This window comes from Mugil cephalus, chromosome 6 (assembly GCF_022458985.1).
Source record: "Mugil cephalus isolate CIBA_MC_2020 chromosome 6, CIBA_Mcephalus_1.1, whole genome shotgun sequence".
Lineage (NCBI taxonomy): Eukaryota > Metazoa > Chordata > Actinopteri > Mugiliformes > Mugilidae > Mugil > Mugil cephalus.
The window spans coordinates 2,125,748-2,140,680 of NC_061775.1; the positions used below are offsets into that span (position 1 = coordinate 2,125,748).

The 14,933-nt window shown below is 41.0% G+C and overlaps 1 protein-coding gene across 5 annotated transcripts in view; it reads right to left on the reverse strand.

Annotated features, from left to right (window-relative positions):
* The window catches only part of ttll7 (tubulin tyrosine ligase-like family, member 7), a 61,519-nt gene extending 46,875 nt beyond the window's left edge, over nucleotides 1-14,644 (reverse strand). For 4 of the 5 annotated variants that reach the window (XM_047587756.1, XM_047587758.1, XM_047587753.1 and 1 more), the window contains exons 1-7: nucleotides 14,418-14,644; nucleotides 8,868-9,250; nucleotides 8,418-8,549; nucleotides 6,654-6,775; nucleotides 4,997-5,064; nucleotides 4,757-4,915; nucleotides 601-817 (exon numbers count right to left, since the gene is read on the reverse strand). In XM_047587756.1, coding sequence (XP_047443712.1) covers nucleotides 601-817; nucleotides 4,757-4,915; nucleotides 4,997-5,064; nucleotides 6,654-6,775; nucleotides 8,418-8,549; nucleotides 8,868-8,892 — 723 coding nt within the window. In that variant the 5' untranslated portion in view covers nucleotides 8,893-9,250; nucleotides 14,418-14,644. The remainder of the gene's footprint in view (nucleotides 1-600; nucleotides 818-4,756; nucleotides 4,916-4,996; nucleotides 5,065-6,653; nucleotides 6,776-8,417; nucleotides 8,550-8,867; nucleotides 9,251-14,417) is intronic. The other variant, XM_047587755.1, reaches the window with a different exon arrangement.
* Nucleotides 14,645-14,933: the final 289 nt, after the last annotated feature.

Consider the following 14,933-nt stretch of genomic DNA (forward strand, 5'->3'; position numbering starts at 1 on the left):
CAATGAATTACAACAATTCTGCAAAGATGAGTGGGTCAAAATTCCTCCACAGTGCTGAAAAAGACTCATTGCAATGTATTGCAAACACTTGTTTGTAGTTGCTGCTGCTAAGGCTGGCCCAACCAGTTATTAGATTTAGGAGGAAATCACTTTTTCACACAAGGCCATGTAGGTTTGGATTTTGTTTTACCTTAATAATAAAAAATCTTCTTTTAAAAACTGCATTTTGTGTTTACTGTGTATTATCTGTGTCTAATATTTAAATTAGTTTGATGATCTGAAACATTTAAGTGTGGCCAACACTATTTTACATCAATGTACAGCCTTGCTTTGGGAATAGCTTTGGCTCAGCGGGCAGAGCGGGCTGTCCACGAACCAGAGGATTAGCAGTTTGATTCCCAGAACACGTTACATGCCGAAGCATCCGTGAGCAAGACACTGAACTCCCAGCTGCTCCCAGTGCAGGGCACTGGTGTATGAATGGGTAGATGCATCTGTGACTGAACAACGGTTTTCAGTAACAATAGATAGAAAAGTGCTATATAAAAACACGGCCATTTACCATTTACCATTTGGTTTGAAATATTTTAATGGGCTCACCAGGTTAGCCTCACTGGGTGCATGGTACTTCTCTGTGCCCATGCGAACGAGGCCGTCGTTGTAGAGGAAGATGCGAAGCGGGTCACAGGACGTGACGAGGATGTAGATGCGTAGGTCGAACTTGTAGCCCTCCATGAGAAAGGGCTTGTCCAGGTACTCCTGAACAATAAAGTGCTCCTGGGCTGGCAGCTTCTCACAGTTACGGATAAGCGAGATCCTGGATCGACAGAAACTTTATTAATCCTCGGGGGAAAATGATGGTGTCGTCGGCAGCATAATAAAATATGGCATACTAAAGACAAAAAAGATAATTAAAAAATGATAGATGGGAGCTCAGCAGACACTATGATCAAGACTGATGACATTGGCACTTATATACACGATGAAGCAAAATAATAAAAATAAAAAAGTAAACTAGATGCCACAATATTTCTAGTGATTACTTTCAATCTCAAGATTAACTTTACCCAACAGATATCTCTTAACCACGTAGAATGATTCAAACAGAGATTTAGGACTGAAAAATAAATGTAAATCAGAATACTCAGAATCCCTCTAGTCTAATCTGAGTAGTATGGGCTGCTCGGCTCTGAAGGGACATTCAGTGTACCAAAAATGTTTGTTATGCTGTTCATTTGAAAATAAAAACTACACAAAACAGACAGGTAAAACACAAATAATGGATTGTCTGAGCCATAAGCATCTGGAGAACATTGTGATTTTTTGAAGTCAAACTTGGCTGAATGGCACAGTGCATCAAACACTCTGGCAGGGTCTTTTAACTGTACCTAGGTTAATAGGAACAGACGTTGTGCTCCGTTTCATACTCACACTCTAATTCATTTGCTTTGGTCTCATGTCACTGCCACTCAGGGCTTGTAGTAGGCAGACCATTGCTAGTTCGACTCAAGAATGAGCTGTGTTAGTTTGTGTACAAGTATGTCGCCGTGCAAGGGCGAAGTGGGACTGTGGGTCCAAAAGTGTGCATCTGTCTGCATGTGTGTGGTGTACGTATACGGGCACATAGGGTGAGGGGTCAATCTGAAACAATATTCCACTATGTACAAGCAACACGACTGACCTATATCACAGTCACCCATAGTTAAAACAGACTTGGGCTAAATTGGCTAAATGCATAGCCTTGAAGGCTCTGTAATAAGCATGCAAGCTGCCACACTACACACACAAATACGATACTTGGCCAGGCTGTAAAGACCTAATTGTTCAAATGTATAGTCTTAGGTACTGGGATGTTGTGGCACCAAGCTACACAAGCAAACATTATTCTGGCTTCTGTAGTCTCAGCCAGAACATACAGTGTCATGAGAACAATGCAGTGTGTGTCGTTTAACTAAATAACAAACCTGCTCAGTTAACTCTAATGAAGCAAAAATATTATTGACAAGTTTCAAAGGAGGGCTTAATTATCAAAACTCCAAGAGGGGAAATGTGAAGTTAGGTTGAGATCAGTGTTTTGCTAAAATACGCTCTTATTTCAATGTTCAATAAAACCTAATTTAATCATTGATCTTGTGTTTTTAATGTTTTTGTTATTTTGGGTTTATCAATCAACGCTTGCTCCTGCCAACTAGGAGACTGCAGTTTTATAAATGAGCACTTTATTGGTCTGCTTATCACAGTACTTGAACAGAAAAGAGCAGGGAGACGGTGTTTGGAGCCTGACCGGCAATGTAAGCGGCACTCCTAACAGGCGGACAGCAATCTGAATGATGAGGACAGGGTTAACAGTGTTAGTTAGTAGAGTAGAAGTAGCTGAGGAGAAGACGACATGATTGATGAGCTAGGGTGTCAGATAATCAGGGCCCACTCTCCCCTGCCTATTTAATTTGGCGCTGGAGGGGATCTTGCCTTTTTAAGCTCTGCATGCGATTTTATTTTGTTTCCCTTATAACAAACTGGGCTTCAGACACAAACAATAACTTCATTTAGTTGGTCGACGGAAAAATAAATTACAGGGGGTAGATATAACTTAATTTCCTGCCGCGTCACACCATGCAAAAAAAAAAAAGGAGAGAAAATTTAATCTTGTGAGCTGCCTGCCGTTGAGTGGTCGAGCTAAACTCATCATCTTTCATATTCTTAATGTATTGCAATAATTCAGCCTTTGCTGCCTTTTATTCTTTAATAAATAAGGGCTTAGTGCAGCATGGAGTTATAAGTAATGCTCACATTATACCAGAAAGGACATATTCAAAGAGAATTAGAGGGAGAGGTGAGCCACACTGAGCTATTTGTACTTCAATATCCCCACCTATTGGTGCCAGAGACGAAGGCAACCCACAAATTATTTCTTCATACACTCACCTCAGGGATCAGATTTTTTAGGAACTAGAAGTCAAAAAGAATGCTTAAAAATACTTTGCAATCTAAGCAATTTCAACACATTCTGAAGAGCAAAAGAGAGAAATATGTGTAGAGCACAAACTATTTTTTTTCAGAAGGACACATATATTAGCAAAAAAAAAACACTTGACTTTTTCACTCTGTTTCAATCTTTTATATGGCCTTGAGCTTCCCACCGGTCAAATCAAGACAGAACTGAATTTTGTTCTGTGCCAAATACACCAGTTTGACTCATACATAGAACATTAGAATCAGTTACAGAGACTCTTAGAGAGACAACTTAGTCCCTCCACGGTCTGCTATACCAGCCCGATCTGGGGCGTTACTGCTGGTCCTTTCTTCCTGCTTCTGTGAGGCTGTGCAACCAAACCTGCTCCCAGTACACCACATATGTACTGTATTTAATTTCCTATTTGTGTATGTATTTAATGTTTACTTACACCCTATCTTGTGTGCACCATCCTTAACTGTATGCTGCTGTAGCACTGCAAATTTCCTGACTGTGGGATAAATCAAGGGATTATCTAATCTTATCCTACCTTATCCTAGTCAGTTTTGTGAGGGCAAAAGATCATCCCAAATGTTACAGGAGCTTCCTAATTTCCATCAGCTCCCCTTGGGAAAAACAGATAACACCTTGAGGGTGCTGTGACTTTCCCCTATGATCCCCCTCTCCGTCTATCAGTGGCACCTGAAACACCTCCAAAATCCGGAAGGCTTTCTTATCACAGGGTGAAAACTCATCCAGCTTATCGGGCTCTTTTTAAGGAGTTTTATACTCAATACCTAGTCCTTTGTCACTTAATATAACACTGCCCTGATCACCCACATTGATAACATTCAAATTTCTTGACAATGCTAAAGGTGATTGATTTAACTCTCACAACTTCTATTACATATGTTACTACTTATGTGTATTTTCTGACTGCCTCTATTTAGAAACGTTAGAAAGGCAAAATATTAATGACACCTCTTAGTATAAAGCCAGTGGCTATTACATAGAACTGCCATGGTGGTTATTTAAGTGGCTCATACAATTCTCTGTATGTCCATCAAAATAAACAGTTTTCCCAGGATTTTGCCCCAAATGCTTTGACTGCACAGGTGTAATAATAAACAAACTAAATACAGGGTTTGATATCGCCATGGTTTCAACTTTCAGACAGCCAAGAAATGTATGATAAACACGTGGCATCACAACCTGAGGTACACTCTCTGCCCATGGGACTGCAAGTTTGAAATATGTATTCAGGTACCACAGCCAGCTCATCTTTTGATAAAGAGATGCAATTGAGAGACAGAATCCCCTGCAGCGGCCATCTTTGTCCATTTTCTAGTCAGACTGGTCTCTGCTGATGGTGCCTCATAAAGGAATCCAATAATCACATGCAGAGACCTTCAGGGAAGGAGCTACAGTAACTGCCAAGGACCATGTGTGTGTATGGGTGTGTATGTCCTCCAATGGCAGCGATAACCTCTGATTTATGGAGAGCGTGACCATCGAGGACAATGAAGCCCACAATGAGATTCACCACACCCTCTCAGCTCAGACACTCAATCTGGTAACAGCCAAAATACTATTTCCATAGACACCCGTGTCAGGGTTAGAAAACCTCTTACTGCCTTGTTTTGTTGTGCTTATCCTCCATTTGCTCTACTGCTAATTTCCTCTCTCTCTCACTCACTTATCTTCAGTTACTCTCCCTGCCTCTTTCTTGGCCTGGCTCTCTCTGTCAGTCTAATAATCAATGTGTATAGATTACGCTGAGACACGTGCTAGCCTCTGACCTACCCATGACCCATGGCTCCGTTGGCAGGTTTGACAATAAAGGTCTTCTGCTTGCGTTTCCTCCTCAGCTCTTTAACGTAGTTCTGGAACTGAGTGTACTCGGCTGGGAAGATCCAGGTTTTGGGTATGAAGCTGTACTCTTGAGGCTGGCACTTGATCATTCTGGAAAGACAAATACAGTGGGTGTGTGGAAGTAACATAACATTTTATTTTTTAGAGTAAAGAGAAATTTTGAAAACTCACTTGGACATGTTTCTTGCTAGGCAGTCTTTCCGGCAGATTTCGCCCATACCAGGGAAATGGTTAATTCTCTGCAGAAGGACAGGCGGACATAATAATTCTGTTAGGGCCATTACGCCACTCAATTTCACCCCCACCCCTTCATAAAAATGAGCACATTAAAGGCAGCAACCTGAAGTGAGCTTACAATGTTCTGACATTTATGCCCAATTACGGACTCAAAACAAAAAGGTGATGCTGAGACCTCTCTCAACCCTTATTTAGTTTACATTTTTTTTTCAACTTTAAAGAGTGGGGAGGGAAGAGGCGAGAAAAAAAACCCCAATCAATCTCAACTCAGAGGGGCCAAGGTAATTGGTTCTGCATCACAAGCTCCTGCAGTGACAGCTGAATGAATTGCTTTGAACGTGCCGAAAGGGGGGTAAGGGTATAGAAAAAAACTCCTGGTTTTCTGTATTCTTTGACCAAATGAGCCTGAACAAGGCGTTAATTAGGCTTGTATGAACTGAAACTTGACAGCAAACTCTCACAGTACATCACTGAAGGGGAAAAAAAGGAAAAAAATTAAAAGAGGAAAAGGGAGAATGGGAGACGAGAAGGAAAAAAACGGAAGAACGCAGAGGGTAAAAGGAATGCTTGATTATTATCCAAACGAGACAGACGTAATTAGGGATTCGGAAGAGATTGCACAATTATGCCAATGCCGCAAGACGACATGGCTTGTGAAGGGAAATCAAAACCAATTGTTGAGGGACTTCTACTTTTCTTGGGAGAAATTATGTCATGGAACACCACAGCAGCATGAGGGAGCAAGTAAAAAACCTGCAAATCTACTGTTCTATGTGAAACATTAGCCTCATTACTGCATGTTAAGCTGTTAGAGTATTTGTAATATTCATTCTACTTAGCTGAACTCTTGCTGCCCCTGTCCTAACAAGCCATACTCTTTCTGACTAGCCTGTGATTTAATCGATCATTAGAGCCCAGTCTAATCAAATAAGCACTCGGGAAGATGGATGGCTAACGCACAGAGCTGAGCGGGAGCAGCCAAGTTCATTCAGAGGGACAGGGGGGTCAAACAGAGGTAAGATCACTCTCAGACCAGTACAAAGAACTCAGTGCAACCTTTGTTGTTCACGCCCATTTTTATAAACATGTAGTGACATCTGAGACTTGCTTCACCATTCCCCTGCTGACACAGTTTGACAGTCTGTCAATCTTTCCATCTCTGAGCAAGCTCGGTTTTTCCTTTCTCTCTGTGTCCACCCATCTTTCCCCGTCAAGGTTTTTGCTGTATTTCTACTATATTTAATTGTTTACAAACTCTGTTGTTAATTATTTCAATGATATGTTCACTTCCTACTGCTTTCCCCACCTACATCTGTCTCAAATTACTCTAAATACCTCCTATTCTTCTCGTCTCGACTCACTTTTGTTATTTTATTTGTGTCTACAGAGGTCATGTCAATATCTCTAGGAGCACTGCTCAGAAGTTTTTATTTCCAAAGTTCATTTGGTGGGAGTTAATCTGGGAGCCGACAACATCTGGTTTTTAGCTTTCAGCCTATGAGCACCAGTCCTAATTACTCTTCCCTTACCTCCAGGCTATGGTGCCCCCAACCAAGGTGTGCAGTCGTAACATGGTAGCCATGCAGTGTACCTGATAATTCCTGAGCTCAGCAATTTTCTCATGCTGCACGGCTGAGTCATTCCAGATGAGGTTGGCAGTCTCATCGTCATCCCGGGCCTTGATGAAGTCCATCTCGTTGATGACTATACGAACTGGGGAAAAACACTCATACTTATTAGACTGTACTGCATTAATAGCATAAATAAGCTTTACACACTAATTTTAGGAAAATAGCCCTCGAGGACTGACTACCAAAATCCAAAATAAGATATGACTTGGACCCTCAAATTAAATACTTGTGCTTTATTGATAACTAGTTCACCTACACATTTTGATTACAGTTAGTTCTTGCATACATTAAGGGGAAAATTATTCCGAGATTATAGATCAAAAAGCCCACAGCAATATTTACCATTCGTGTGGTGGTTGTTGAGCAGCCAGTCGTAATGTCTCTCTTGAAAAAGATAAATTAATTGTCGGTATTGCATTCAAATCCCATTGGAAACCCCATACCATGAGAGGTAGATGGCAAGCCCATTTGGATATTAATCCAACAACTATTCATAATTCAGGGAGTAATGAAAAATTCATATGCCCTAACGACACAAGGTATTAATTAATTTCTTGAAAGCCTTCACAACCTGGAGAAGGCTTGTCTAATGTTGCATGAGAGAACTTGAATTGGAAAAAGACGCTTCTGTTAACGTCGTGGAGGCTTACAGTCTTTTGCTAACTGGAACAGGGATGGTTTGCATTGCAGCAAGTCCACACTTGAGGTTACTATTAGTGAGAGTCACCAAGAGTACAGCACAGACATGACTGATGCCCTGTTACACATCTTATTATAAAGATGCCCTAAGGAGCAGGGTTTGCAGTCCCTTCTCAGAAAGCACAGAGCAGACCTCCAACACCGTACTTGCTAACCTTTAACCTTTACCTTAAAACTATCAATTCTGAAAGTTGAAAAAGACAGGTGCAACGAAGGTAACAGCAAAAATGAGCTATCCACCTGGCCCTTAGTGTTAATTTTCCTTCAATATAGCCCTGCACTGCTCTCAAAATGGCCACTGTGAGGGTCTCATCACAGCTAGCTAACTGACTCACAGCTGGGCATCCATCTACCTACAGAATCCCGGCAGCATCCAGGTTGTTGCTGCTGCTGACGCTTTAGTTTCATAGGTTGCAGTTCACCCCCGAGAGCTCTGCTGCCACACAATATATTGAACACGTGAGGAGTGCTTACCACGCTGTTTTAGGCAATCTCAAAAAAAAAAAAAAAAAAGCCAAGTTAAATTACATCAACAAAGATTTATGTATGTACATAAGGCCGGGCTGTCACAGTGTGAACTGTTCTGCTGGACTGCAACTTTATTAAGTTTAAGACATTAAATAGCAACTGCCTGCTTCAAACATTCCACTGCTACAAATTCAAATTTGTTGTTCAAACAACATTGTGAATTTATTTTGGATCCTAAACAATGCTGAGGTTAAAATGAATATACACTGTGTCACAACAGATTTTGTCTTACCTTCAAGACCACTCTAAATGTTGCTTTTGCTCATATGTCAAATTTTCATTGGGAATATCTAAATATAAATTCAGAGGCCTGAATTCCTGAAGCTTTGGGTTTATCACTATGAGTCTAACATAAAATTATTTACTGTGAGCTCATAATCACATGCAACTGCCAAACCATTTTCAGGAAACTCCCTTTTCAATGACAGTATTTGATCTTCATCTACAAGACTGAATATTCTGTACTAGTTGTTTATTTAAACAGCAACTTGCAATACCAATCTCATATTTGGTGCCGGCGACATTGGCGGTGATGGTGCCTTTCTTCTTTTTGGTGTGCACCTTCCTCTTCCCACTGCTCTGGTAGGAGCCCACAGATGGCCTGTTCATGGGGGACGCTCCTTGATCCTCTGAGGAGGAAGCATAAAACAACACTAGGTACAGTTTCAGCTTGTACTCCAGACTGGTAGGGGAGCAGCAGTCTTCTAATATATTTCCAACATTCGTTTCTGCAGGGGATTTAGAAAGTTTTGTTTATGGGACTGGGATGTAAATGGATTAAGCATCTAGTTTGGTGTGGCTCCATTCATCGTGATCCCTAAATTGCAATATATGTCTTTATAGATGTGAATGTGAACTTTTGCCAAAGAGCATACATGTACAAAACTATCTGGTCTCACCAACCAACGGAACATCCTGTCAACCCTGAGAAAGTTGGACTTACTCACCTCCATCATTGGGAGGAGAGGGCATTTCAGTGGCTGGAGAAGTGAGGGGGCAAGTCAAGCTTTCTGCCAGGCTCGGCAGGGCCTTACTGGGTGCTCACAGCACCCTCCAAGGGTTCCCTCACACTTGCACTAGTTAATCTTCCCCGTCAAAGGTTTTGTGGACGATGTGGTTCGTAATGGCCCAATGGATCATCTGAGCATCGTGCCGGCACCTTTCAACAACATAAACAGCAGCGTCTGCGTTGGCATGGAAGTCAGAATTGATAGCAGTGGTGGGGAAGAGTGGAAGGGGGAGGACTTCTTAAGGTTCTACACAGTCCCTGCTTATTTGCAGCCCCAAGAGAAAGGGAAGGGAGAGGGTGGACAGAGGGGGAAAAGGATGCCTGTGGAGGAAGAGAAAAAGTATATTTTATTGCTGCAGAACAGTAAGCTCAGTGTCCAGTGTGAATGAGTCTACATTCTTTCACTGGACTAGGGTGCATTGGGCCGCATGCATTTTGATGTAATCCAGCACCAACAGCAGCACACAGACGGGAACTATCAGTCAAAACTTTGGACACATCTTCTCATTGAATTGGATGAGAAGGCGTGTCCAAACTTTTGAGTGGTAATATATCACCAACTATCAATCTGACACTGGACAAAGTAGTTCAGTGAGGACTCCATAAACCGGAGTGTGGAGTGTTATAATTAAATAATCTAAAGTTGGAATAATTAGTATTCCATGAAATCACTGTGAAATATTAATGTGATTGTCAGCTAAAGGGTTTTCAGCATCTCGTTATGTCTTGTGCCAGCTGAGTTTAATTGTATGGCTGGGAGGTCACTTCCATTTAAACAGATGTGGTTTGTTAAAAGGATGCTCCGGGCTATGAACAATGTGGGAACTGAACACCAGTCACCAGCCAAATTATTATTTGGCTGTGGTCAATGAGCGTGTCTTCAAACCACTTTTCGAGGTAATCAACCATTGTGGGGTTGTCAGCATTAAAATTATTGGTGACTTTGGCAACACAGTCTTCTTCCCTCACAGTCAGAAGAGTTTGGCTACGTTTAATTTTCTGTGTGGGCTCTGAATTTTTTTGTGTGATTTCACCTATCATTATCCTCTACTTTGTCTCAGTTTTCAAAAGAAGCAGAATTCAGGTGTGACTGAAGACCCAAACTCTGTGTAACTTTATTTAGTGTAGGCCTGGTGAGTCATTATTTCACCATAGAATCAAAATCAGGATGAGACTCAAACTAATGTTCATGCAATTACACATGAGAGTAACTGCATGTGAATTTACATGGGCACTCACATTCCACTAACAATTAGAATCGAACAAAAATGCATTGTGTAATATTAGCATTTTGTATTAGGACAGGCAGTGATCAATACTAAAACTGTTTTTTGGGATCACAATCTAAAAGATTTCAAAAATGTTAAAATGCTGTTTTGCATAGTGTTTGAAGCTTGAGCGATTTTACATTTTATATAATAGAAATACTAAGTAAAGTAAAAGGTTATGATTCTGCAGAGAAAAAAAACAACAAAAAGGTGCATTGTAGGGAACTGGTACATGAAATATAGAGATATACAATATATTAAGACCACATAAATCATAGCTAATAAACCCGTGAGACTACATCTACTGTACACAGTCTGAAGCTACATTTCATAAGGAGATCAACAGTAGCCTCTAGTGGTGAAACAGTATTGAAAAGACCATCTACTAATGTTTCCTGTCCACATTTAAGAAGACATGCACACAAGCTAGCTTCCAAAGCAACCCTATCGATTCTATCAGCAGCCTCTGCACAAATTAGGGGGAGGAAACAATCTCATCGCATTGCTTGATCAGTGGATAGTCTTCTCTGTCAGCATCCTTGTCTGCCTGTGGTAAGCACAAGACATTGATCCCGAGAAGGACGGAGGCTGGAATGAGTTCAGCGCAGAGTGGCGGCGCAACAACAAAGAGTCGGAGTGATAAAGTGAGGCAAGCTGTGCTGTTGACAATATGCACTCGCCCCAGTGGTGTTCTGGCTCTCTGTACAGGGGGCAGGGAACACTGTCTCTATAGCAGCACTGGACCTTGGTGTCACGTAAACCCTCAGGAACAAAGGGGGATCTGACAGGCACATATGATACACCTAAACACCTTCAAACACACACAGGACTGAACATACACCACACACAATTCTGGACAGTATTATTTACACCCATACATCATTTAAGAATAACTATTTTTTTTATCCAACGTATTGTCTTCAGCTACAGCAGACATTAATCTCAATGGTATATTACTATTTTGCAAGATCATGATATAATTAAAGTGAGATCTATAGCTTTAAACAACAAAATGAGAAAAACACATCCACAAATCTAAATTCAAATCCCTCCACTGGTAATGTGATTAATTGTAACACCTTGTACCATTATGGGGCATTATGGGGTTACAGTTGAGGCACTTTTGTAGCACACTGATGGATGACCCTGCAAGAAGAGGCCTCCTCGTGTTTTGCTCAATTGTCTCAGTGGTAGTTATGGTCATAAACAACAAGATGTTACGCTTTTACCTGCACTCACTTCAGAGAGATGAGACTTGAAGGTAACATGCCATATTAGAGTAACAGTTATTGCTAATTGATGGAGCGACCTAAGCACGAAAAGAATCGTCTTTTCTCCTTGCAGTTCTAATCTGATTTCTCCATCTTCTTGTTCTAACAACAAAATGGAGCTTATATATGGAGCTGATGGCTTTAGAAAACATAATCATTATTGCCCCACAATGTTATATTAACCACAACATCTTAACTAAATCCCCTCTAGTAAGTGGTGCCAGCTGTCATTCCTCTGATGCAATAACCCCTTGTCCCCAACAGAGTGAGCCAAAGGGCCTTTGAATAACAGAACAGAATTTGCAGAGCTTCCATGAATGCTTAGCTCAGGCACTTCCCCCCGCCACATAACAGAAAGGGTTCATTGTAAAGAGTCAGCCTTTCACGCTGTTCATCTGCATCACTGTTTGTTTTCTCTGGCCCTAAATGCCCAACAAATGTGTGACTGTCTTTCAGGGTGTTATTATGCAGATTCCTTCTGAATCCACAATTGTTGACATGTGATTACGTTACTGCATGTCATAGTTCTCTCTATCAAGAATTTAGACATTTACACAAATGATCTCAGGAATCAAAATTGTTCTAGTTCAAAACTCTTTTAAAAAAAATATGTATCTTCACACATATATTATCTCCCTATCATAAGGCAATGAGAAGTGGCACTTCAAGAGTACTTGCTTTAGCATCAAAAGCAAATCTACAAAGACAGCACAAATAGCTTGGCAAGGAGTGTGCCAAAGGAAAAGCTGAGCCTAGGCAGCAGCGTCTGTTATATGATAGGTTGTGTCACACCTATTATACAAGTCCCTTCAACAACCAGCGGTACAATCCCTGAGGGGTCTGTTTTATGTTTTTGCTGCCTTACATGAGACTACACCATGAAAGCATATGTCAAATACACAATCAATAGAAATGCTTGGGGAAATACCACTTTGTATTGTGTTATGCTGAACAAGCAATATTGGTGGAGGCAACTGTCTTTCTGTACAGTATGCCCCAGTCTTACAATTATGGTAGTACTGGAACTTCAGCACTATAAGCATTCAGAAAGTGATACTGCCTACGAATCAAGACACGCTGTACTATCACAACATGTCTACATCATTGAAAAGAAAATGTAAACACAATATTTTAAAGAAAACTGTCATACAAAAAGTAAACAAACAAAAAAAAAATGGGTAGATTTTTTCAAGCATCACAAGGCATAACACTAGAGCAGGTTGGTATATCTTACAAGCCTAAAGCATACTTTAAGAAGGCTTGTTTAAAAACATTGTCCAACCTGAAACAATGATAGTTGAATTTGTGGATGACTCTCACAGGATAGTAGTGGGTTTAGAATTGCCAGTGGGTCTAAAATTAGCTCCAGCCAGTGGCCCAACTCTGGCTTTGTGCCTGCTTCCAGATATGAGGAAGAAGGAGAGTGGGAGCTGTCAGCCTACGGGGTACTGAAACACACTTTTCAGAGACAATGCACAGTATTTTAGACAAAATGACTCAATGTAAAAGTCTGTCACTACCTTGGAAATGCAACTAACAAATTATATGTATTTACTACATTCATGGTTTGCATAAAGTGAACAGGGGTGCAAACAAACTGTTATAAATAGTAATGTCAGTAAGGTTTAATCTAAGGGAACACAGCGCTGCATGTTCCCAAAGGTTGAATTGCTTGGGAACATGCAGCACTATGTTTGTTTGAAAAGGGGTTCTGCATACTAACTAATGAAAACATTACTTGTGTCGGGAGATACGGTGGAAGGAAAATTGTAACCTGGAGTTGCTTTGTAAAATAATGTTACGTTGGTAGCTGCTGAGTGATGCGGCAGGATCAAAACAGACCTACATACTGAAGTAAATCTACCATAGAGTGACTTAAGACAAAGTGTTCGAAGTGGCCTGGTCAGAGCCCAGACCTCTTTAAAAATATATATATATATATATATATATATATATATATATATATATATATATATATATTAGTTTTTTTTAATATTGTGGAATGACGTAGAAATGTACACCATGTATCCCAATGATATGACTGAGCTGAAGCTCAAAACGTTGGCTGCACGAATTTGACAAATTATGCATATCATATCCATCTTAAGACTCTTATCTCTGGGGCATGGCCAGAGGCAGGATGCCATCCAGAACTCATACGTTAATCTGTCATTATTATATAATCCCTCTGCTCTGTTGGAAATGGTCATCTCCATGGTGCTCCATCAGCATCTGGCCTGTAAGTAACACTCTGAACAGAACCAGAATAAATCTTCAAACGCCACATGTCTCTTATAATTATTTTTTTATTTTGAGCTCATAGTGCTCAGATAAATAGCAACAGACTGATTTGTTAAAGATTCTTCCAAAACTAGTGTGGGCTAAGAAGCTATGCTACATACAGGAGCGAGGGCACATATGCTTGTTACAGGAAACTAGTCAATATGGTATCTTCCAGATCACTGGAAGGATTGTAGGCCATCCCCCTGTAGATGGAGGGTCTGTATTTCTGGGTTAGCACAAACTAGATTCCCTAAATCTCCCATGCAATATCTTGATGTTTTTCTTTTCTTTTCAATGAAATGGGTCCTGATAACAAATAAATTCCCACAGAGGCTGAGCAGGTGCATTGCTGCTATGAATCAGTTGCTAGCAAGCCCTTGCTAAAGTCAGGCTGCTGCTAGCCACTTGCATAGGTCAGGTGTAAGCATCAAGCAGGGAAACAATGTGGCGATGCGACCAATCATTTTAACTTCCAGCGTCACAGAAACATTGCTTCTACGCGAACGGGGGGCGTTTTTATTTAACACCGCTCCAAAATTGAAACGATAAATTCCTTAAATGAGGTAGCGTCCATTAATCCAGAAGAAACCTGATGACCCCTGGCTACTCTACAGTTAGCTTAGCCGCACTACCTCGATAAGAATGCCAGTAGCTCGTTGACGTTACCTTATTTATTCCAGACGCTGCCAGTGCAGCTCTTCTGACGCTCTCATTCGGGTGGCACAGCTGCCGTTTACAGACACAGTGCAGTCTCTTCAGAGAAGCCATCCACTCCCGAAAGCATTTTAAATGCTATATTTGTTTTTTTGGTGTGTAACGACGTGAATACTAAAAACTGACAAGAAAAAAACTGTATATTGTAGCCCTCTTGTGTGCTATGAGTGCTGGAGCGAGTCCATGGGCAAAACCATTCGCTCTGTAAGAGAGGGGGGCACCCAAGTGAGCTGCTGAAGTTTTCATTCGGAATATGGTACCATCGTGACATTTAGTGCTCAGTGGTGGGTTCACGTTAATTCTGCATATATTGCATTGAGCGGTTAGCTAGTTAAGAATGAAAGCAAAATTCTCACCGCAGTTGCGAGTTGCTTTCCGCACACCCTGTGGTCATTATTTAAGAAAGGGCTCGGTGCAGCTCTTCCTCCACAGCTCGCTGGTACAAACACAGCGCAGCTACCTAGCAAC